General features: G+C 39.8%; 3 protein-coding genes and 1 long non-coding RNA gene across 4 annotated transcripts; 3 read left to right on the top strand and 1 right to left on the bottom strand.

Annotated features, from left to right (window-relative positions):
- Positions 1–211: 211 nt before the first annotated feature.
- Positions 212–1,433, top strand: LOC118564247 (mast cell protease 1A-like; the record flags this gene model as incomplete). Its single annotated transcript, XM_036141674.1, has 5 exons — positions 212–265; positions 342–481; positions 570–702; positions 894–1,148; positions 1,233–1,433. Coding segments are annotated over exons 1-5 (783 nt in total), but the record flags the coding sequence as incomplete, so codon positions are not given.
- A 1-nt stretch (position 1,434) lies between these two features.
- On the bottom strand, positions 1,435–10,222 carry LOC118564180. The gene is made up of 3 exons (XR_004931697.1): positions 10,151–10,222; positions 9,898–10,047; positions 1,435–1,476 (listed from the first exon to the last, which is right to left on the bottom strand). It is a non-coding gene; the product is annotated as an uncharacterized LOC118564180 (long non-coding RNA).
- A 3,764-nt stretch (positions 10,223–13,986) lies between these two features.
- LOC118564248 (mast cell protease 8-like) lies at positions 13,987–15,163 on the top strand. The gene is made up of 5 exons (XM_036141675.1): positions 13,987–14,044; positions 14,117–14,264; positions 14,353–14,482; positions 14,635–14,889; positions 14,972–15,163. The coding sequence occupies exons 1-5, from the start codon at positions 13,987–13,989 to the stop codon at positions 15,161–15,163; spliced, it is 783 nt and encodes a 260-aa protein (XP_035997568.1).
- Positions 15,164–21,960: 6,797 nt separating this feature from the next.
- LOC105938943 (mast cell protease 3) lies at positions 21,961–24,299 on the top strand. The gene is made up of 5 exons (XM_012880898.3): positions 21,961–22,037; positions 22,149–22,302; positions 23,253–23,382; positions 23,502–23,756; positions 23,866–24,299. Exons 1-5 carry the CDS (start codon positions 21,995–21,997, stop codon positions 24,016–24,018), a joined length of 735 nt encoding a protein of 244 aa, XP_012736352.2. The 5' UTR covers positions 21,961–21,994; the 3' UTR covers positions 24,019–24,299.
- Positions 24,300–24,502: the final 203 nt, after the last annotated feature.

Below are 24,502 nucleotides of genomic sequence, written 5' to 3' on the forward strand. Positions count from 1 at the left end.
CATGTTTACAGCCTTCGTGCCATGAGAAACTCTTATCTGAAGAATAAGTGTGAGGGATTAAAGATAATGATAAAGATTGAAAACCAGTTAACTCGACGGATGTGGGTTTAAAAATATAGATTGCTGTAGACAACAACTGACTGTGACACACCAGCTGTATAAAAGGCCCAGATGAACACTCCTGTGAACACAAGCTTGATTTCCTGGCATCATGCATGGTCTAGGCCAATTTGTGCTTTTCAATGTTCTGATGTGTCTTGGACAAGCTGGTAAGAAGTCCTAAAATTGTCACTTTCTAACTGGCTGACTGTACTAATTTTTACCTATCATTATATTTCTAGTCCATCATGCATGGAGAAATAGCTCCAGACAACTCAATGTTGTACATGGTCTCAGTGCAAAACTTTTGGGATCAGCATGTGTGTGGAGGATTTCTGATCAGCGAGGACTTTGTAGTCACAGCTGCACACTGTTATAAAGAGTTAGTCCATGTTCTTAATTCATGTCTATTTCTGACTGATGACTGTAAAAGTATCCTCTTTTAACTATTTCATAATGTATTGCTTCAGCAAACCTTATCGTGTTCTTCTGGGATCCCAAAATCTACAAAGTGAGAACATTATGACAATGAAAATAGAAAGAATGTACACATTCCCAGCTTATCAATCTCCTGGACTTGGTGATGACCTCATGCTCCTTAAAGTAAGTATATATTAATACAAGTAATATATAATCTGATATTTGGTGCACCTCTTTTTATGGGAGTTACGGTGTTTTAATCTATACTGAAGACAGTGTTGGCTTTTTGTTTAAATAAAACGTGTTTCTAGACAATGATAGTTAAATAATTTAAAAAAGAGGGATTAGCATTTGTCATTTTTTTCCATCTTCAGTTGTCTGGGAAAGCTCCCCTTGGCAACAGACTGAAAGCAATTCCACTTCGATCACCTAAAACAAAGCTGAGAGAAAATCAGATCTGCTCTGTGGCTGGATGGGGTGGAACTGGGAAAGACCGTTTTGTTAATGATCTGAGAGTGGTGAATGTGTCAATCATAAATCCTAAACTCTGTCAGGCGATCTGGGGGGAAAACTTTCCTTCCAAGGTGATCTGTGCTGGTGGATATGGTACCAACAAAGGATTTTGTCAAGTAAGTTGCATTGCTTTGTATATTTTCTTAACGCCATGTGCTGAGTGTAAATATAAAACTTAGTAAAATTTCTGTTCTTTAAAGGGTGATTCCGGTTGTCCTCTGGTATGCGACGGGATAGCTGTTGGTGTTGTGTCATTCAACAAACACTCCAACTGTAATTACCCAGATGTACCCAACGTCTACACAGACATCTCCAAATATGTTCCATGGATTGACACGATCCCTGGAACTAAGAGATGTGTGCAGACTTGTTCAAGAAGTTCTTTCCCATCAGGCAGTGCAAGAAGATGTTCATCTTCTTGCACTGCCTCTGTCAGCTTATGTTCTGCAAAAGAATTGTGAAATAAATCAATATGCATGAAAAAAACATGAAGCTCTATTTTATTTATCGACATAAACACATGTACACAAAATTCCACAAATTTGAAGTTGTGAAAATAAAGCCTTAATCTTCAACATACCAGCTACAAATCCAAAAATTGTGATAAGTGTGATTTAGTACTAGAGTACACTTGAGTGGCCATCAGTTTATGTATTCATTACCTGACATCAGGGTTATTTAGACTTGTATTTAAATTTTAATCACAGATAATTTTATAAGAAATGACAAGATGGTCCTTTTACTGTGACCATCTATGCCCATTACGGATGCACAAAGCACAGCTGTTTCCACATGTTTTAGTATCTGCATATTTAAATATGGATTTAGATGAGGTAGGGGCATGGAGAACAACCAAACACCCTGGATGTGACTGAAACTACCTAGTTCTTTTAAAGCTGGCTATTAAACCTGAAAGCACCTCTGGGATTATTAAAGTATTTCTGATTCTGGAACCAAATATTTGTTGTCAGCAGGAGTGAAAGTAGTTTTACATTTTTCTCATTATTATTACAACCCTCCCAAAACCCACCCTACTTTATGGTCCTGCCTAGGCTTGCATCAGGTCAGATTTATGAAATACTTGTGCCTCCAAAACCAGACAGCATGAGCAATAAGATGCACACCACAATTTACGAACATGTACAATGAGATCTAAAGCTCTAAGTAGCACCAGCTGACCAGTTATATTTGTTCCAATGAATAAATGGGGCCTCTCAGTGCAAAGTTGTCAAATTATAGAAAAAGTGGATGCAAATATGTTTATTTAACAGGAAGTTTGATTCACTAAAGCTGTAAATAATTGCAGTCATTATTTGTCATTATTTTTGGGAGTCCAAAAGTCAGGCACAACTTGGATTAGCACAGGCAAGCAATGGCAGGTTTAATGTAGAACATATAAGCTGAGGGAAGAAGAGAAGATTTTCTGTTATTTAAATTTAGAGACAAAAAAATAATAAGGACCTATCACCTACAAGATGACTTGGAGCTACAAAAACAACAAAGTTCTGCATCATTCCAGTAAACGGCAGCAGCCTGTCAGACATTTTTTTTTTTTTTTGAATGCAATGTCACCTAGAAATAGTCATCAAATCATCAATCCAGACACACAGGAACAAGTTTTTTTATGGAGCACATTTATTAAACAGAATATGACAATTAATAGTTTTTAAAATGGGGGGAATATGGTTGGTTTGCAAGAAGAAGTTCTACAACGTAAAGGCAACACAATCTTTTTTGTTGTTTTTCTGACTAATTAAAAAAGTGTTACAGCTAACAATTAAGGAATAATCAGTTTCAAATCCAAGCAACAACAACTCGGATTATTATTGATCTGTTTATTAATATTTGTCACTATGGCTGAGTTTTATCAAGCCTTTCTGTGGTCAGACATTTTCCCCTCCGCTGCAGCACTTGACACATGCAGGCGTTACACTGCGTCATTAAACCACTGACTTGTTTTCCCTCCTGCTCTTCTACCTTTGTGTTCTTTTACAGCAGCAGGTTTGTCATCTCAAACCTGCTGCATAATAAGTTAAGTGGGGCAAAACAACAACACCTATTAGCAGCAACCTTTTGTTGTGATGCTTATAACCTGTTTTTGATTAATTTTAAATTAAACAGGAAAGTTAGCATAAACCAACAATGGTAGAAAAGCCAGTTTATAAGATACATGTCATTTAATTTTTATACATAGAATTACAAACTAAGGTTCACTCATATTGTTCATGGTTTGACCAGAAGAGATTCACATTGATCCTGTCATGATTTGTCTTCGATTAACTCAGGAAAACACCACACACATGGAGCTGAGACTGAGAGGTAGTGATGTTATGTGATGTGCCGAGGCTTTGAGGCGTGTGTCGAGTAATGGAGGGGGCGTTTCCGTGAAGCGCGTGAGGCTTGCTTCGTTTAGGGGAGGACCCGAAAACGATGACGTCTGAAGCCTCGCTGCCGGGCTGTACCACGTGACTGCTTCGGGAAGTGGTTCAGAGTTTGGTGCGGGGGTTGACAGCTTTAGAAACCCCACAGGCTCCATTCAAAATGTGGGTTGTTGTAGGCGAGTTGCGGTCAGTTGAGAGAGTGGATAGAGTTTTGATAGTTTGGATAGCAGAGTTTGGATAGTGGTTATTTAGTTTGAGACAGTTTGGTGTTTGGAGAGTTTAGGAGAGAGATAGAAAGATAGGAGATTAGTGCTCTCAACTATCACGCATTGACCGTGTGACACACGCCTTTCACTGACTTCACACGGTCACACGCAAACATAGCATTTTTCACACATAAAAATCCCAACGCCCATCTGGGCAGCGGACGATAAAAACTCCGCCTTCTGCTGAGATGTTTCAGCTTCTTTCACAGCTTGTGGCCATCAGTAATTCCTGCTGCAGTTCGTGTTAACAGAGCAGCAGGAAGAGCGATCAGAGTTATGAATAATTTTAGTCTTAACCAGCGGTGAGGTCCTGTACTTCGTACGCAGCAGGGGAGGGGGGGTGGTCAGAGAGCTGCTGCCAGATAAAGCCTTCATTCAGAACCAGTGATGGCTGCACTCTGGATCATAAGACAGTTCTGCTCCCCAGATGCAGTTTAAAATGCAACTTCTGTTTATAAGTTGTTTTTATTAATTCTGCTTTTTTTAACTACATGCACCGTATTTCTGTGCCTCAGCGCTTGCTCCTCTCCCCCCCTCCTTTCCCTCGAACCAGGTGCCTTTATCACCGTTCACCATTCAAAACGTGAATCACTACGTTTAATGTCCTCACACCCGTAGCAAAGTGTGCCAATTAAAGTCACTAGGAGAGTTATGGCTGTTTCATAATCTTTTGTTTTAAACAAAACAGAACCGTGGCGCTTCGGTGCGCTGCTGCCTTGCGCTTTAATTCAGGTGCGCAAAATTACGTTACTTGTAATTTGGGTGCGCGCTTTCATTTTAAAGAACTTGTAACATCAGGAGGCTGATCTCAGACCGGTCAGCTCCTATGATCACTGTATAGGAGCCCTTTACAGTTTTTATTTATGCATTTCCCCCTGTTTATCCCTCGTACGCAGCGCACCATCGGGTAAAATCCTCCCACCTCACCGGCCAGAGCGCACTGAGGAGAGCAATAGAGATTTGTCTGGTCGACTGAGATGAGAAACTTGTTGCTTTGAAAGGTGATATAGGTTATAAACTGTTACTGTCTAGAATTGCATTGAGCTGAAAAGAGAGGACACATCAGCAGCTGGATCGTGCGTAAAGACGCAGCGGGAACCTCTGTGCGCTTCAGTGTTGCTGCTGAGGGGAAAATGTGGGACCGTATAGTACTGGGCTAATCATCGGTCACAGTACCCCAATCTGTACATACTTGCACTTATTTATTTATGCACCCTGGCATCATCTGTGCCATGTGAGCGTGTCTTTTCAAAGGTTGGAGAAGTAGTATCAAAAAAGAGAAATCATTTGAAACCAAAAACTGTGGAGAAATTGTTGTTTCTTAATAAAAATGCATGAAATCACCTCCTCCCTAGTTCCACAAGCACTTTCATTGTCCTCTGCCTGATTAAGCCCATGCCATTTTTCTAGAGTCACAGAAAAACATTATTACACACCATGCCACATCACGCCACTACTATTTTGGGAATAATTACACACAGAGAATACATTCAAACAATGTTTTATTATACACACATGTGTATACAAAATTTATGTAGACAAATTATTTAGTCTTACACCTTTCGTGAAGTCATTCCCAAGAGCCATAATAGACAAAAATTCAATGCATCACATGTGTTAAAGGGGAAGTCCGGTCAACAAGGAAAAATCAGGGTATCATTAGCTATAACTAAAACTAATACGTTCGTGGTTATTTAATGAACTTATCTTTAATCAATAAGAAAATAAAAACATAAATTGTCATCTGGATCACTGTGTATGGGGGCTGACATTACTGCCCATATTTGGGCAGTAATGGCCGTCTGACATCACATCCTGCTACGTGGAAAAGCGGAAGCAGCGACAACATTTCTCTCCGCTTTCCATGCAAAGTCAATAGGAGCCGTTCTACATAGCTGCGATCATCAATATTTTTTTCGGATTTCCAGAGGACTTCACCACTGACATTCCCAAGAGCTATTGCTGAAGCAACAATGCCCACGTGCATGGCCATCGGATGTTCCAACACAACTGGTAAAAGTCGAAAAAACATTGCTTATTTCAACTTTCCGATTCATGAGCCACCGGGCTCGTTGCTGGATTGCCAACTTGAAGAGAGCGGATTTGCCATCTAACTTCTGGCCAGAGAGAAAACACGTCATATGCAGAGACCATTTTGAAGAAGAATGTTTTGAACATGACATGAGGGCGAGGATTTTCGGTAAGTTATTTTTAAATTTTAAATTTTTTATTTAGAATTTACGGGGATGGTTACCGACCAGACGGGCGGAGGGATACCACATGTGATGTGGTATCCCTCCGCCCAGCATGTGCTGGAACTTTATATTTTAATATTTATACAATAATGACCACCTGCCGAGTTTACTAGAGGGCAAATATATAACTTAAGTCACTTCAGCGCGATCTCTCCTCCACTGTGTGTGTGGTTGTGTGCGCTCCGCTGCAGCGCTGGTAAGGCCGTGCTGCGGCGGAGCGCGCACACACACACACACACACACACACACACACACACACACACACACACACACACACACACACGCGTGATTAAATGAGAATTATTCTTAATTAAAAAAAACGTATAATTTATATCACAGTATGTAGTAGTTTTATATTTAAAGTACTTTCAGCAGTTTGAATTCTGATTTTGACTGGACTTCTCCTTTAAGATACAGCTGGCTGTGATTATACATCTGGCCAGTAGGTGGTGTCGTGTGCACATGAAGCATCAAGAAATGAACCCTTTCTCGAACCAGTTGGCTCAAGTGGTTCAATGCCTCATGAGGCTTCATCTCACCATCACTACTGAGAGGTTATTTAAAGGAAGATGGGTAATGACAGATGAAACCAGAGAGGCAGGACTGGACTGGAACAGAGGTGTAGATGTGAGCAAGAGCTGACGGCCTGGAGAAAGTTCTTACTGACAGGACCACTGGAGCACAGAGGAGGCAGGAACCCAGCGGCTAGCGGTACAGATGAGTCAGGTGAATCCAACAGCTTAGCAGAGGCTTGGAACAGAGAGGTGGCAGATTAATCCAGTAGCAGACAGAGACTTAACTTGAGACTCGGAAGTGAGACAGGGAAAATCCAGAAGAAAACAGGAGCAAACCAGGTTGGCAGGCGAGGAGAGAGTGGAGTCTGATGACGGACAGGCAGGGAAGTGAAGACTGAGGGAGACTAATGTAAGGAGGCTGGCAGGTGAAGTGAGTCTGACTAATTAATGACCAACAGGTGTGACTGACTGCAGAGGGAGTGGAGGGTAAGCTGAGTGAGAGGAGGAGGAGAGCAACTGAAAACTAACAGTAAAAAAAGCTAGATCAAAAACTAAACCCTGACAGATCCTTCACTGAGCCAGTAAGAACAACCATCACCATATGGCTGCACACTGTCCGGCAGAACATAAAGTAACGTGTGCAACTTCAGGATTTTGAGCTTGGGACCAGAGCATTTGTGCCTCACGGCTGTCTACTGAGAGCGTGTGGGACATGCGCACTGCTATTTCAGATGTTCATTATTTAAACAAACATTAGTGGGCAGGCCCCAATGTCAAGGCACCCCAAGAGGATTTAACCTACTGAGCTTGTCAGTTTTTTGGCAGACTTAGATATATAGACACAAATGTTTGGAACAGAAATTTATCAGTAAGGGAATTTGTCTTTTTTACAATATTACTCTGTAAAGAACGATCCTGCCCCACTGATCGTTGTGAACATATAGCTCCACAGCGACATCTGGTGGGGCCAGGCTCCACTAGCCCCAAATGCAGAGATGCCACAGCAACACAGTAAGTCATATAATTTAAAAAGGACCGACTTTTGGAACTTGGCACGAGTCTTATCAGACCCCAAAGACTATTTTGCACAGTTGGACTTCTCAGGAAGTGTGTTTGGCCAGCGTAGCCAACTGACTGACTTCATCTCTATAGTAAATACAAAAAAATGGTGGTATATATTGTTTGTGTGCATCGTGAGCTGGTGTCTGTCTCAAAACAATTTCACCACGGTAACACACGGTGACTATAAAATAGTCTTGATTCTTGACTTCACAATTTCCCTATTAAAAAATTAATTAAATGTACATGTTTTATATTTTTTTTCTGGAACTACCACACTAAGATAAATCCCTAAATTTAATTCACACACAAACTAATTGATTCCTCATCATTTGGGTGCACCTCTGATAACTGCCTTTTGGTTAAATTTGATATAGGCCTATGATGAAATGTGCAGTGAACATGTTCAACATGGAGATAAAGACACTTACAAGGGGGATGGTACTCACCAGGCTTTGTGAACTTCACAGAGAGGTCCACCTGTTCTTACAAGACTTTTGAAGATAAGGCGTGGCTCAGCCAGCTGGCTTAACAATCCGACATTTTCTCAGGTTTAAACAAACTCAGTTTGGGACTACAGAGAATGTCTTTCAGCGTTTTAGATGTGCAGGACAACATAAACACTAAAGCTTCAGGAAATAACACTTTTATTCATGTATTGTAACCCCAGATTCTATGAGGACAGGCACGGTCCTTTTTATGCTCCGTGCCTCACTGGTTTCTAAATGGTTTTATAAAAAGCAACATTTTTGAACCGATTGTCTGGTCCCAGCATAATGTATTCTTGTGATATCGGGTTAAGGCAGTGAGATGGGCAGAAACCATTTTTGTTTCAGTGCTGTACTATGCATGAGGGATAAACAGTGAGGAAAATGCAAAAATACATACTGTGAAGGGCTCTTTTTAAAGTGGGAAGAGGAGGAATATGGGCGCTGGGCTGAAGCACTCAATGTTACAAGATCCTAAAAATGCCCCTGAAAACTCCCCACCAACATTAACATTTGACCAAAATGAGTATGCCCACCTGAATTCAATATGCTGGTGAAGATTCTCAGTCATCCAGGTCATCCAGGTTTTGTTTTTTAACTTTTTTGGAACCTGAATTCAAGTGATACAACAATCCACTCACCCCAATCCAACACCCTACTCCCACTGCTAGACGGAAACCAGCTGGTTCTATATCTTTATGATTGAGGCACCTAAACGCAGCACAATAGCAACATGAAAGCTCTGATTACATTTGGAAATCAGCTCCTCGCTGTATATGAAAGCCATGGTTTAGTGGAATTGTATGTAACTCCACTACAACCCGTCAGTCTGATTTCTCTGCCCAGTAGCTCCGATGGCACAATCTGCAGCAGAGTTAGATCTTGAAAGAGCACCAGCAGCACACGGTTCCTGCTAATTTCCCTGTTCGCTAGTAACGCTGGGGCCAGTTCAACAATAACTGCCCTGGGCATTCTGAACCAGTTAATCAGCCACCCATCATCATGTTCAAGCAGGTTATTAGGATATCTGAACACACACTCTCTCTACATTCTTCCATCGGGGATGTCATCCAGCAGCGCCAACCGTTCCACAATTATGAGCAACTTTATGCAGCTATTTATAGACGTGTGCGTTTGTCTCCTCCTTAGAAATCGAAACACCTGTGTTGTTGGGAAGTAAACTGCTGATCTGACCTCGCCTTATTTTCCAGTGAAAATGAAAGAGCTCAATAGATGACTAACATGCATTTCATGCGCCTCGGTGCACAGACCGATGTGTACTTGCATCTACATTTGACAAAAACAGAGGAATATTTGTTACGTTATTGTATTTTGTTGCACAAATTTATAGCATAAAGGCTCAAACTCACGAAAAAACTTGAGGTTCGACGCTCCTTGGGTTAAATAAAACTGAATGGTGTATATTTCAGTGGATTTGGGTGAGTTTACGGTGCCATGGGAAGACCGGTGTGACGAGGTATTCATGAGGAAGTCAGATCATTACAAATATTTCAGATTGGTGTACAGGACAGAAAAGTGTGATTAAGACATCCATTAATGCAAAATTAATCTTTGATTTAATATATAGGGGGCTTTCAGCCAACAGACGATAGACTCATAGAACTGCATTTGTTAAAAGAAAGTTTAACAGATATATTTCCATACCTGAACTCTGGTTTCTATTTAGGGCCTTTTCTGGTACTTACCTTGTCAAGGCTATATCTTGGTAATTATTTGGCTAAAGCTTATGGGGCAAAACAGTGAGTTAGGTCCAGGGTTTGGGTTAAGTATATTTGATTTATTAGTTTAAGTTAGGTTTGGACTTATTAAGGTTAGGCTACACAAATAATGGGAGTGAACACAATATTCTAAAGAGAAAATTGGTATCAACTATGCCTCACCAGTAAACCAGTTAGTGTTTCCAGGAATCTTCTACCAGTAATCTCCAGCAGGGTTGCGAGCAGAAATGCCATAACGCCGAGCCAGTTCTCCATTAGCACACCGAACCCACACAGTCTGACAGCTGACGACCATCTGACTGACAGCGAGCCCTGTAGACAAACACACACAATATAACCACTTGCACACCTAGACATACATTGGACAGACAATGTTCAGCCGGCCGCTACAGAGAGCAGTCAGAGAAAGAAGTACCTGGTACAAGGTCCCAGTCTGTCCCAACAGGAATCGTGTCACTCAGCCCAGTTCTGACAAATACACTTCCCCTGTTGTAAACAAGTCCTAGACTGTCCACAGCCCAAACATTCTGGCTGCCACAGCTGACACTTACCAGACGAACACTTCCTCAAAGGAAAAGGGATACCTCGTTTTTTGAAGCATACAATAATATTTTTAAACCACAGTACCAGAAGCATAAGCATTTGCTTTAACATATGCATATTTTACTGCTGTTGTAGTTGGATGGAAAATGATCCATGATTTTTAACATTTATTACAAATAAAAATTTGAAAAGTGCGGTGTTCACATGTATTAAACCCATTTTCACAGCTGGCCCTTAATAAAGTCAAAGTCAGTGAATAGCCATCTGTAGTCATCTAACTACTAAATCTAAGTATAAAAACAGCTCCATTTACCAGTCCATTTAGTTTTATCTAAGAATGCATTTCAATGAGAAGATTTGTAAGTGCTGGTAACTTTATATCCATCAGTGAGAAGGGTTTGTTTGAATGGCTGGCTAAGAAATGCATTATATACATTAGACTTTACATTGAAAGGTTGAATGGAAGACAATCTTCAAGAAGACATTTGGAAGCTGTAATCTAGATTTGTTTTGCATGCTTCAGTTTATGTTACATAAGAACTGATATGGAGTGAAAGGTTAAAGCTAACCTCCAGCTGTTGTGCCTCTGAACCACCAAGGGAGAAAGTCACACAGCAGAAGTCAAAAGAAGTGTAGCTCTTCTTTAAAATCAATGAGACTATCACTCTTCGGTGCCTTGCAAAGGTTTTCATCCTCCTCAAATCCTTCACATTTGTTTCATTTCAACCTCGTATTTCATTAGGATTTCATATTATAGACCAATACAACTTTTCAGTCTTGTGGGATGCATCTCCACCCATAAGGACCATCTGTGAACATAATATATGGTGGATTTAGGTCTGGACTTTAACTTGGCCACTCACACTGAACAGGTATTCATCTCAGCCATTTGACTGCAGCTCTGTGTGTCTGGGTTGGCTGCAATGCTGGAAGGTGAACCTCCAGCACAAGTCTTCTGCAGCCTCTAACAGGGCTTTCCAAGGATTGTCCTGGATTTAGCTCCATCCATCCTCCCATAATATCACAGCTGAACAAAATCCCCATGGAGCATGATTGCACCAGCATGTTGCACCCTGGGTATTGTGAGTAGTGACAAATTTTGCATGTAAGCCTAAATATTCAGTTTTGGTCTCAGAACCACCGACAAACTGCAAACAGAATTTCTTATGACTTTCTTTTAACATTGTGTTTGTTTGTTTTTCGTGTATCACTTGCAAAAAATTGTCGGTTATTCAACTAATAGCCACCCTGGCAACAGATCTTCCCACCTGAGTAGTGGATCTCAGCAGCTTCTCCAGAGTTACCATAGTTTTCTCTTGGCTGCTTCTCTGATTAATGTTCTCTTTGCCCAGCCTGTCAGTCAAGGTAGACCTCCATGTCAGGCGGGCCATCCTCTCTCCATGTTCAGGTGATGGACTGAACAGAGCTCTGGGAGACGTTCAAAGCTCGAGAGATTGTTGTAGAACCTAACTCTGGTTTAAACTGATCCACGTCTTTCTCCCTGACCCATACACTGGGTTCCTTGGTCTTCATGATGCTGGTTGTCCTCTAATGTTGTCTAACAAACCTCTGAGGCCAGAAACCGAACAGCTGCATTTATAAGGATGTTAAATTACTCACAAGTGATAACTTGTGAGTAATTTCACTTGTTTCAGTTGATTTTATTCCATTTGGCCGAAGGCACAACACCACAGGTAACAGACCTCCTCGCCTCATGTCTAATGATTGGTCCAGCCATCCTGCAGATAAAGCTCATGTCATATTCAGGGTCTGCTTCCAGTCATAATTCTCATCCCATCCACATAGATGTCCTCAGACCTCCTTTACAGCAACACATGCTCTAGTATCAAACTACTTTATTGATTCATTGTTCTGTGGTTTTCAGTTCTTTAAAAATATTTTCATAGTCTCGGCACGAGTGCTGGTCTGATTACCACCTGACACACCTGTTATCTGACCTGTTTTCTGTCTCTGGATTCTCTGAGCCTGCCTTGTCCTTGTTGGAACCTGTTGGCCTGCCTGATACCGGACTTGTATCTGTGCCTTGACCCCCCTTATTTGAATTCTGATTTGGACCGGTTTGGGCTCTGTGCCCGCATTCTGCAGTTTACTTCCAAAATAAACTGTATTTTACGAAACCTGATTTTGTCTGGCTGAATTCTTGGTCCTCTGTTTCTGTTCATGACAATATGGCAAATTGTATTCAAATCAGGCGATTAACTACGTTTTTCTTGACGCTTTGTCTTCTTTCAACAAACTCAAATGTGTTTCATCTCTATTTTTTGCACTATATTTTTCATTATTTTAATTTTTACATAATTATTCTGATGTCTTTCATATATAAATAAACATACACATTTCCTAAAATGTCCTCACTCAGGTACACTGGTTAATTTTTTATCATGCTGTTTTTAACAACTAATAACTTTACAATATTTGTTCCTTATGTTGCACATTTGTCCCTACTGCACAGTGTCTGCCAAGTATGTTGTGATAAGAAATATTGCAGACACTAATACTTCCTTCCTCAAGATTTTAATAATGGAGAGCAGAGTTAATATTTGGCTCCTGATGACACAAATCAGTTTTAGAGCTTGACTGTTGTTGTTAATTTTATACTAAATGTCACAGAATGCTTAGGCCATTTAAGGTTGTTTTCGTTTTTTATTACAGTGATCTAACTCTGGCAGTAAATGCCTGCAGTGCTATAGATGTTGTTCTGGGTTATTTGTGACATCCTAGATGAAGATGATTTATGTGCAGTTGGAGTGATTTTGGTCGACCTGCCACTCCTGTTCATCACTGTTGCAGGTTTTCTCCATTTGTGGATAACGGTGATTTTCTGATGTCCCAAAGCCTTAAGAAATATATTTTCACCCTTTTCAGATGGATAATTTTTAACAACTTTCTTTTTTTATCTGTTCTTGAATATTTTAATTTATGTGTAATGTTAGCCACCTTCATCCTATCAAACAGGTTCTATTCAAATGTTTTGTTGAAGATAATCTATGACCTCTGGGTCCCTTGTGAAATTGAAAGCAAAAATATTTAATTCAACAAGGGGTAACCAGTTAGGTCCCAGTTGGTTTTGAAAGCTTTTTTCCCCTTAATAAATGAAATAATGAAATAATTTGTTTTGTTTACTCGGGTGATCTTGGTGCAAAAACAACATTTGTTTGATGATCTGAAACAATTAACAGACAAAAACAGAGGACATCTCATTCATAGCGACTATTGCTAACAACCTAGATTAATTAGCTTCACCGTGTGGTGTTCATCTAAGGTGCAGCAGGATAGATGCTAGTTTTGTGTCATTAAACAACTTTAAACTGCCAAGTTGTACCCAGTGGTTACACAGATATTTCTCAATATCTTCTCTATAAGATTGTGAAATTTTACATCTGATCTTTTTACATTAAGCTGTGCTCCACAAACATGCATAATTTTACCTGATTCTTAACTCGAATGAAAAAGCATTTAGAACATGTTAACAGCCGTCATGCCATGAGAAACTCTTAGATAAAGAAATGACTATAAATTACAGCGGTGAGGGATTAAAGATAATGATAGAGATTGAAAACAAGTTAACTTGACGGATGTGGGTTTAAAAATATAGATTGCTGTAGATAACAACTGACTGTGACCAACCAGCTGTATAAAAGGCCCAGATGAACACTCCTGTGAACACAAGCCTGATTCCCTGGCATCATGCATGGTCTAGGCCAATTTGTGCTTTTCAACGTTTTGGTGTGTCTTGGACAAACTGGTAAGAATTTATTAGATTGTTACTTTCTAACTGGCTGACTATATTAATTTTTACCTTTCACTATATTTCCAGTCCATGGAAGTGACATCATACATGGAGAAAAAGCCCCAAACAACTCGATGTTGTACATGGTCTCAGTGCAAAACTTTTGGCGTCATGTGTGTGGAGGATTTCTGGTCAGCGAGGACTATGTAGTCACAGCTGCACATTGTACTGAAGGGTTAGTCCATGTTCTTATTTCATATCTGATTCTGACTAATGACTGTAAAAATATCCTCTTTTAACTATTTCATAATGTATTGCTTCAGAAAACCTGATCGTGTTCTTCTGGGATCCCAAAATCTACGGACTGAGAACATGACAATGAAAATTGAAAGCAAGTGCACATTCCCAAATTATACATCTGTTGAACATGGTGATGACCTCATGCTCCTTAAAGTAAGTATATATTAATACAAGTAATATGTAATCTGATATTGGGTGCACGTCTATTTATTTGAGTTACATTGTTTTAATCTGTACTGAAGGCAGTGTTGCCATTAATTTAAAAAAAGAGAGATTAGCATTTGTAATTTTTTTTCCATCTTCAGTTGTCTGGGAAAGCTCCCCTTGGCAATGGACTGAAAACAATTCCACTTGCATCACCTGAAACAAAGCTGAGAGAAAATCAGATCTGCTCTGTGGCTGGATGGGGTGGAACTGGGAAAGACCGTTTTGTTAACGATCTGAGAGTGGTGAATGTGTCAATCATAAATCCTGAACTCTGTCAGAAGAAGTGGGAGATTAAGGTACCTCCCAATGTGATCTGTGCTGGTGGATATCCTATGAACAAAGGATTTTGTCAAGTAAGTTGTATTGCTTTGTATATTTTCTAAACATCATGTGGTCAATGTAAACATAACTTACTAAGATTTCTGTTCTGTAAAGGGAGATTCCGGTGGTCCTCTGGTATGCGACGGGATAGCTGTTGGTGTTGTGTCATTCAACAGAATGATAAACAATAACTCCATATGCAATTACCCAGATGTACCCAACATCTACACAGACGTCTCCAAATATGTTCCATGGATCAACAACATTCTGAAAGCTAAGAAAGTAGAGTGCAAACGTGTTACATAAGTTCTTCCCCATCAGGAAGATGTTTATTTTCTTTCACTCACTCTGTCAGCTTATGTTCTGCAAAAGAATTTTGAAATAAATCATTATGCATTAAAAAAACCTAAAGCTGTATTTTATTTTAAACATAAACACATGTACACAAAGCTTTACAAAATATGTAGTTGTGCAAACAAAAAAATTAATCCTGTTTTCCCCTTCTGTCCATCAGCTCTCTCACCCTCACGCTGTCTCTGGGTCAGATTTATCAAATGCTTGTCCCTCCAAATCTAGACAGCATGAGCAATAAGATGCACAGCACAATTTACGAACATGTACAATGAGATCTAAAGGTCAAAGTAGCACCAGCTGACCAATTATAGTTGCTTCATTGAATTAATTGGGCATTTCTGTCCAAGTGGTCAAATTATAGAAAAAATATAGGCTGTAAATAATTGCAGTCATTATTTTGAGAGTCCCAAAGGCATGCACAACTTGGATTAGCACTGGCTAGCAATGGCAGGTTTAATCACTATGGAGAAGATACAGGCAAGGGGAAGGAGAGAAAATCTTCTCTGTTATTTGAATTAACAGACAACAAAGAAAATAATCAGGACCTATGACCAATAAGATGACAAAGTTCTGTATAATTCCAGTAAACGGCGGCAGCCTGTAGAAGTCATTATTTCCTTTTCTGAATGCAATGCCACCCGGAAATAGCCATCAAATTATCAATCCAGACACACAGGAACAGGATTTTTATGGAGAACCTTTATTAAACAGAATAATTACCAGTCTTTAAAATGGGGGGAATTTGATTGGTTTGCAAGCAGAAGTCCCACAACGTAAAGGCAACACAATCTTTTTTTGTTGTTTTTCTGAAATAAATCAATATGCATTAAGAAACCTGAAACTGTTTTATTTATAAACAATAACACATGTATACAAAGCTTTACAAAATATGAAATTGTGCAAACAAAGCATTAATCCTTTTTCCTCTCCTGTCTATCAGCTCTCTCACCCTCACGCTAACTGTCTCTGGGTCAGATTTATCAAATGCTTGTGCCTCCAAAACCAGACAGCATGAGCAATAAGATGCACAGCGCAATTTACGAACATGCACAATGAGATCTAAAGCTCAAAGTAGCACCAGCTGACCAGTTATAGTTGCTTCAATGAAAAAATGGGGCATTTCAGTGCAAAGCTGTCAAATTATAGCAAAGGTGGACGCAAATATGTTTATATAACAGGAAGTGTGATTCATCAAGATGTAAATAATAGCAGTCATTATTTGTCCCAAAGGCAGGCACAACTGGGACTAGCACTGGCTAGCAATGGCAAGTTTAATCACTATGGAGAAGATACATGCCGAGAAGGAGAGAAGATCGGCTCTGTTATTTGAATTAACAGAAGAAAAAAATAATCAGGACCTATCACCTATGTGTTTGAAGCCACAAACACAACAAAGTTCTGCATCATTCCAATAAATGGCAGCAGCCTGTCAAAACCATTATTTCCATTTCTAAATACAATGCCACCTAGAAATAGCCATCAAATCACGAATCCAGACACACAGGAACACGTTTTTTTTGTGGAGAACTTTTATTAAACAGTTAATAGTTTTTAAAATGGGGGGAATTTGGTTGGTTTGCAAGCAGAAGTTCTACAACATAAAGGCAGCAGGATCTTTTTTTTTTGACTAATTAAAACAAGTATAACAGCTAACAATTAAGGAATAATCTGAATAATTAGATTAAAATTCAGACAACAAGACCTTGGATTAATATTGATCTGTTTATTAATATTTGTCACTATGGCTGAGTTTCATCGAGCCTTTCTGTGGTCAGACATTTTCCCCCTGCTGCAGCATTTGACACATGCAGGCGTTACACTGCGTCATTAAACTACCAACCTTCTGCAACACTCCTGCTTATCTACCTTTGTGTTTTTTTTCACAGCAGCGGGTTTGTCATCTTAGTCTCCTGACCATTATTATTTTTTCTCTATTGCCCAGGGTTCCTCTTGTGTAATTACAGATGCCAAAGGCCCAGTTTGAAGTTTCAGAGCAGATGATTTATGTCTATGTCTGAACAGACCCAGTGAGGCATACATAGAGAAACATATGTAGACGTCTCATTGGATGGGCTGGCCTTATACTTGGGATAAGGCACAGCTTCCGCCATGTTGGATGGGGTGAGTCTGCTGATGGACTCATAGACACTTATTCAGTATTAGAGACTTTAACCTTGTAATATACTATATATTAGTAATATTAACCTCATTTTTTGTATTCTTTTGGCTTTATTATTCTAATATTATGATTTTATTCTCGTAATTTAAAATAAAAGAATCTATAGCCTGGCCCTCATACTCCGTTGTGAAATATTGCCAGGATTGGGAAATTGGTTCTGCAAACGACTGTATGTCTATTGTCCTAATGTTCCAACTTTGTTCTCATATTGAACATTGATCAACACATGTTGATCAATGTTCAGTCTGTAGATGTAGGTGCAAGCTAAAAACCTTGAAATAGAATGCTCTTGCACAGCTTTATCTGCTGCCACTCAGCGTGTACAGTTTGGCAACATGCTGCAGCCTTAGTTTACAGAAGGCAGACACAACAAGTGTGATCAACAAAAAATGGTAATTGTCAATGCTAAACTGAGTTTATTGAATGTGACCATCAAAAAGAAACATCTTGGGAACCAACCTCCGACATACTGACAGATCAAAGCCACCTTGACAGTGTGTCCGGACATTTTCTGGCGAACAAAACGCTCACCTGATGTCACTACCTTTGCAGTGCCTTCAGAGGGGATCATCAGTACCCCTTTGTTTTTTAGAGTGAGCAAGTAATAGCTCTGATCAAATGACGTAGGTTTAGCATCAGCCACCAAACTACCACGGCACACCTCACAGGACAGCTTTTTAGGTATTTGGCCAGCAACAAACCCTGACATGTACACTAGCGCGTTGTCCACAAGACCACCAAAGCGGGTTGGTAAATAGTTGTAGTCACAAACTACAACAGGAATGTTGGCAAAAGGGGAAGGAAGCTCTTTGGTTTCTTCTGCTTCTGCAGAAGAGGACATTATGAATACAGATGGGGACACAGCTTCGTTCTGTGTAGCCACATTTCCTAATGTGTTCTGAGTCACACTACACCACACCAAATGGCAGAAACCGGTCTAGAACTGGTTGGCTGAGGAGTTATTATTCTAGCCTCCTAAAAGACACACAACCACATTTACATTTAAAGTTATCTGGATAATGAGCACATATAAAGACAAACCACAAAAATATATATAATTTGAACCTGACGCCCTGATTGAATTAAACAGGAGCTCCAAGTGATCCTGGCTGAAGCGGTAGATGCAGATGTAGCGCTGGTGCTGAAGCTGTTCTGGAATCATCAAGATCACAGTGTCAATGTTGATGACGAACCTCATGACAGACAGGCACCTTGAAGGAAATGTTTTGTCAGTATAAATATGGCAAGGATACTTTGAGAAAGCATTCATTGTCAGGAATTTGTCTTTGGATGGACCCAGAATGCACACCACACACCCGGAGCTATTTACTGAGAGTTTATTGAAAGAAAGATGAGTAGTGGATGAGAAAACTAGAGAGGTAGGACTGGACAGGAACTGGGGTGTTGATGAGAGCAGGAGCTGACGGACACGAGAGAGCTCATGGAGATGTAGGGCTGTAGTAAATCCCGAGAAGCAGAGCGAGACAGATCTAGGAAGAGCAGGGCTGCTGGAGTACGGGGGAAGCAGGAGATCCAGGCAACAAAGTAGTGAGCTGACTTGAAGCACAGGGGTGGCAGGAAAATCCAGCAGCTGGCAGAGGCCTACTTGAGGCATAGAGATGGCAGGAAACTCATTAGCTAGCAGAGGCCTTACTTGAAGCACCAGGGTGGCAGGAAACGTTATGTAAAATAAACACACTTTTTATGGTTTGTTATAGATATTGTAATTTCGAAATCAATATAAATGCAAGTTTGAATAAACAGGAAGAGTAATAGATTAAAATAAGCTGTAGATGCAGCTCATTGGTGGATTGTGCTTTTTTGTTTTTTAGATCAGGCTTTTGGGTGCCACAAATGGTCCTCAGGGGCTACTTGGTGCCCACGGGTACCATGTTGGTGACCCCTGCCTTAATGGAATACAATAAATTATGATGTCTTTGAGCATCAAGGGAGGATTTAGAGGTATAAACCCTGCCTTGGTAAATGCAAATATGTTTGGCATAACTACAGCAGTCAGAGCACCAAACAGATTTAAAATGTTGACTTGAACATGCAGCTTTATCTCACTCATCTCTTACTAAAAAAAATACAAAACCTCATTTACCCTATGCATGGTGCAAATGTGTCTGATAATGTAAAACATTATTTGCAATGTTTCAACCTAGCTTAATGCAAATGTTCTGCTAATGAGCTTTTCATTTTTTGCAAAGTGTTCTGAAAGTATTAAATATTGCTTTAACAGTGAAAACAACTGCATTAATGAAAGCACTTTGCGGTTCTGCTGCAGGATAAATGCTTATTTTGGGTAGTTGAGAAGTGGACTGCAAAACACATATTGCATCAAGCCACATTATTTACCCACAAAGTTGTTTTCATCAAATAGTGATGCAACAACATCTAAAAAACAGGAAGTCTTTGAGATGTCTAACCACTGTCTAACCATTTTCAAAAGATAAGCTAATAGGGTCTGCAAAGTAGCACAGTGACCCTGTTATCCTTCTGCATGGACTTTGAATGTTGCATGTGCATAAGTGGGTTCTCTCCAAGTACAAAACTGAAGTTATCTTTGGACCTGAAATTAACAAACTACAGTCAGCACACAACTTCAGTTCAATCTGAAAAACTCACACGGAAAGAAAAGATGATTAGAATAATTTTATTGATACAATATTTTAAGACTTTGGCGCTCAGACCTCGGCAGGAAACATTAACGCTGAATTAAACTTAATATGCATAAAGCAGGTGTATGAGAACAGGGATGTTTCCCCCCAGGCCTGAAACTGGTGGTGGAGTGGAAATAGATGAAGTTGGTTCAGTCCAAAGGCTGCTGGTTGGTGAGACGATCTGCTTGAGCTGCATTGGTGAGGTCCAGTAGACGGCGAGAGCTGATACCAGTGCTTCACTCAGGGACCCGGAAAGATAGATGTCCAGCTTGAATTAACACAGGTTTGCATGAACCTGTCCATGATGAGCAAGCATGAAGTGACAGTGGAGAGGAAAAACTCCCCTTTGGGAAGAAACCTCTGGCAGAACCAGGCTCAACATGGCGGTCCTCTGCCGGACTAATTGAGATGTGACAGGGAATTCCTTAAGAGTCCGGGGGGAATTATACTCTGATAGGGACGAGGTTGAAGGAGCACCATGGGAAAGCCAGATGGAGCTTGGCTACAATGGTGGAGAAGGGGATGGAGGTGGGTTGAATCAAGTCATCAGAGTCCAAATCAGACATTGCACAACCACTGCTTGCGCTTGCCGGGTAGAAGGCTGAGACGTGGATTTGAAGACCTTTTAAGATGAACTCTGGATGCTGATTGGGAATCGTGGAGGAGCGGTTCAAAGCTGATTGGCTTGCGATGGAGGCGGATGAGCCTCTGATTGGATGGAGGTAAGTAATTCAGTTTCTTCAATTGAACTTCTGCCTAGGCTCCATTTATTACAACTACAAACTAGTGATCAGGCCCTGAAATCTGGGTGTAGTGATGGACTCAGACCTGAACCTTCAAGGACACATAAAGACAGTTACAAAGTCAGTCTTCTATCACATGAAGAACATTTCCACGATTAAAGGAATGATGTCCCAATCAGATCTAGAGAAACTCATGCATGCGTTTATCTTTAGTGACATTGATTACCGCAACGGTGGCTTCACATGTCTGCCAAAAAAAGTAAATCAGACAACTGCAGCTGATCCAGAATGCTGCTGCTCACTTTCTCACTAAAACCAGGGAGATAGAGCATATTACCCCAGTTCTAAAGTAACTAGCAACACACCCACATCCTTATATTCCTTGTACAGTTTTTTATTATATCCACACAATTTAGCTGTCCTTATTTGGAAACTTTGAAGATCAGACCCTAAGAAGGTAGAGTACATCACCCCAGGTCTGAAGTCCTTACGCTGACTCCCTGTAGCTCAGAGAATAGACTTTAAAATACTTCTGTTTGTTAATAGATCACTGAACTAATTAGCACCAAAATACACTAAAGACCTGTTGTTGCTGTATCAACCCTCCAGACCACTCAGATCTTCTGGCTCCGGTCTACTCCGCATACCCAGAACCAGAACCAAACACGCAGAAGCAGCATTTAGTTCGTATGCTCCACAAATATGGAACAAACTTCCAGAAAACTGCAAATCAGCCAAACCACAGAGTTCCTTTATATCAAAACTGAAAACCCACCTGTTTAGAGTTGCTTTCGATCCATAATAACAGGACCATTGACCGACATATTTGATGTGTATCGATGTTTTCACCGATATAACTTAGTGTTTGTTACTGGCTCATAACTAGTGACCGTTCTGATGTGTTTATGATGGTTTTATGTTTTATTGATGTAAAGCACTTTTAACTGCCTTGCTGAAATGTGCTATACAAATAAACTTGACTTGACTTTACTTCAGTTTTCAAATCCTATTTTGAAATCTGCTTCCACAATCTTGTAAGATGCGTTTTGTCATACGAACAACCTAACCTTTCCCGCTTGTTGGCAAATAGACTTAGGCAATGAAGAACCCAAATAAGGAAGGTGGTTTTCTTTTCTTTTTTTTCCATTTCTTATATGTTATAAAGCCAAGAAAGGCATGTGTGGGTTCACAGCAAACCATGGCCTTCAGGTTCATTTTTCTACTGCTCTGTGCTTTCCAAGGTAAGCTGCGATACCTTTTCTGCTAGTTTTACAGCCAAACAACCAACAGCGGGGGAGAAAAATACTGATTTACAGCAGAACTATGGTATTTTTTTATTATTATTATTTCAGGAGCTGAGAGCTCTCGGATTGTTGGAGGCAGAGATACTGTCCCCCATTCGCGGCCATACATGGCCTCACTGCAAATCCAAGGTCAACATTTCTGTGGCGGAGTGCTCATAAGAGAGGACTTTGTGCTCACAGCAGCACATTGCGACATATCAGCGTGAGTTTTGCTCATTAGCTATGAATTCAAGGCATTTTAAATGATTCTGAGGTGGAAGGAAAATATACATAATCATTGCTTTCAAGAATTTGTTCGGGAAAAAAGATTCTGGATAGAAAATAAACAAACCACGTTGACCATTTTTTGAAGTATATACTACTGTTGGCATTTAATTTATCTTATGTCAAATTATGATGTCCAACTGTTGCTTTCATGCTGAAAAATAAATAATTTCCTCCAAATATATACATAAAAACAAACAATACAGTTTAGCACTGATAGCATACTTTTTATTCAAATAATTTATTTTTTATTTTTTATTCTTACTGACATTAATTGAATCAAAAGGTTTTATATGTTTAGGTCAGCTAGGATAAGCAGAATCATATGTGTATCTCCTAGATGCAAGAATAGTGAGATTTCATTTTTACTATCTTTAAAGCAAGATGTTGCTGTGGATTTGATTACAATTTGGTATAAATACCTTTAAACTGTATCATCTAGGTTAAACCTATTTGGAAACCTTTAGTTTGCATTCCTTTCAGTTCTGCCCACCCATTTTCTGTGGCAGAGAGATCAAGGATTTGGGATGACTACTCCAAACATTGACTCTGCTCTCCTTTATTTCAGGCCACTTTGTAACTAAACAAGTGAAATGCTCAGGGTCATTGTCCGAGAAAGACCTATTTGTGCCGAGGTTTATCCACCTGACAGATGTCTTGAGATGTTTCTTCAGATTTTCTTCACAGAGTGTCGTCTTTTTTTCCTGAAATACACCATTTGGTGCTGCAGCAAATAAATAAAAAAATAATAATAATTTTATGCTGCTTTTATGCACAGAAAGTCATCATTCAGTAATCATATCAGTAATCATGTGGTATTTACACTGACTTTTAAGAAAGAAATGATCTCATCAATAAGTGAATCATGTGTAATTATGTGATTTCTAGACCGTACACTGTTGTGCTTGGAGCAGATACACTGGAGGCTAATGAGCCAGCAAAGCAGCGCTTGGATGTTCTCAGAGCATTTCCCCATCCAGACTACATTGACTTAGCAAACGATATCATGCTGTTAAAGGTTAGGTGAAATATATCTGACTTTAATATCTGAAAATCCCTCTTTCTTTTTATAAATCCTTGAATGAGCACAGCCTTTAACACTATTATTGTTTCTTTTTATGATTATTGTCTCCTCAGCTTAGCAGCAAGGCAAAACTTACAAAGGAAGTCCAATTGATTTCTTTGAAGTCTGGCCGCTTGAGAAATGGAAGTAGCTGTATTACAGCGGGCTGGGGAGACATTGGGGACAACAAGACGTTGGCAAACAGGCTTCAGGAAGTTAATGTCACAATTCTGCCACTGCGTACATGTCGGAAAGAATGGGAAAATGTCCCCATAGCCAGATCGATGGTTTGTGCTACAGGGGTACGGAAATTACAGGGCTTCTGCTCGGTAAGGCCAGTCAAAAAACAAGACATATTCAGAAGAAACAAAAGACACAATGGTACAACTTTTAAATAATCCACTAGATATTAATATTCTTTGCATTGCTCTCTGGCAGGGGGATTCAGGAGGTCCGCTGGTGTGTGATGGAGCCTCAGCAGGTGTCGTCTCCTTCTCTGGACGTCATTGTGGAGACCCAGCAACTCCTGATGTTTACACGCGTGTTGCCTTCTTCAGATCATGGATAAACAAAGTGCTAAAAGAAAATTAGGCTTAATATCTTTACTTGATACTTTTTCCACCTCCAAAAGATAAAATACAACTGTTCTACATTTCAAGCAAAACGACGTGTTGGGAATTAAAATGCTGTTCAACTGTAAAGTTTTTACTAACTTTGGTAGTTACTTGAAATATCTGTTACTTAAATTGCAATGGGGGACAATTTTGAACAAATAAAGTTTTAATAAACGGCAAAGGTTGATAATGGATAGGGTTGTAATTTATTTCATTACAGGAGTGGACATCATTAAATAACTAAGTTTTGCAAAGCTATTGTGCAGCTTTTTTAAAGGGTCAAATACTAGCTAAATATGTTCAAATGGTGTTTTTTTTTTCTAAGACATACACTATTATAACGGTACTATAGGGAAGAAAGGAAACGTGTTTAGATTTGAAGAAATGCTAGAGGTGAAAATATATCATATATACTTTAAAAAAAATGTCCTCTTTTGCTATATTTTGGGATACAAGTGTAA

Source organism: Fundulus heteroclitus, chromosome 9 (assembly GCF_011125445.2).
Source record: "Fundulus heteroclitus isolate FHET01 chromosome 9, MU-UCD_Fhet_4.1, whole genome shotgun sequence".
Lineage (NCBI taxonomy): Eukaryota > Metazoa > Chordata > Actinopteri > Cyprinodontiformes > Fundulidae > Fundulus > Fundulus heteroclitus.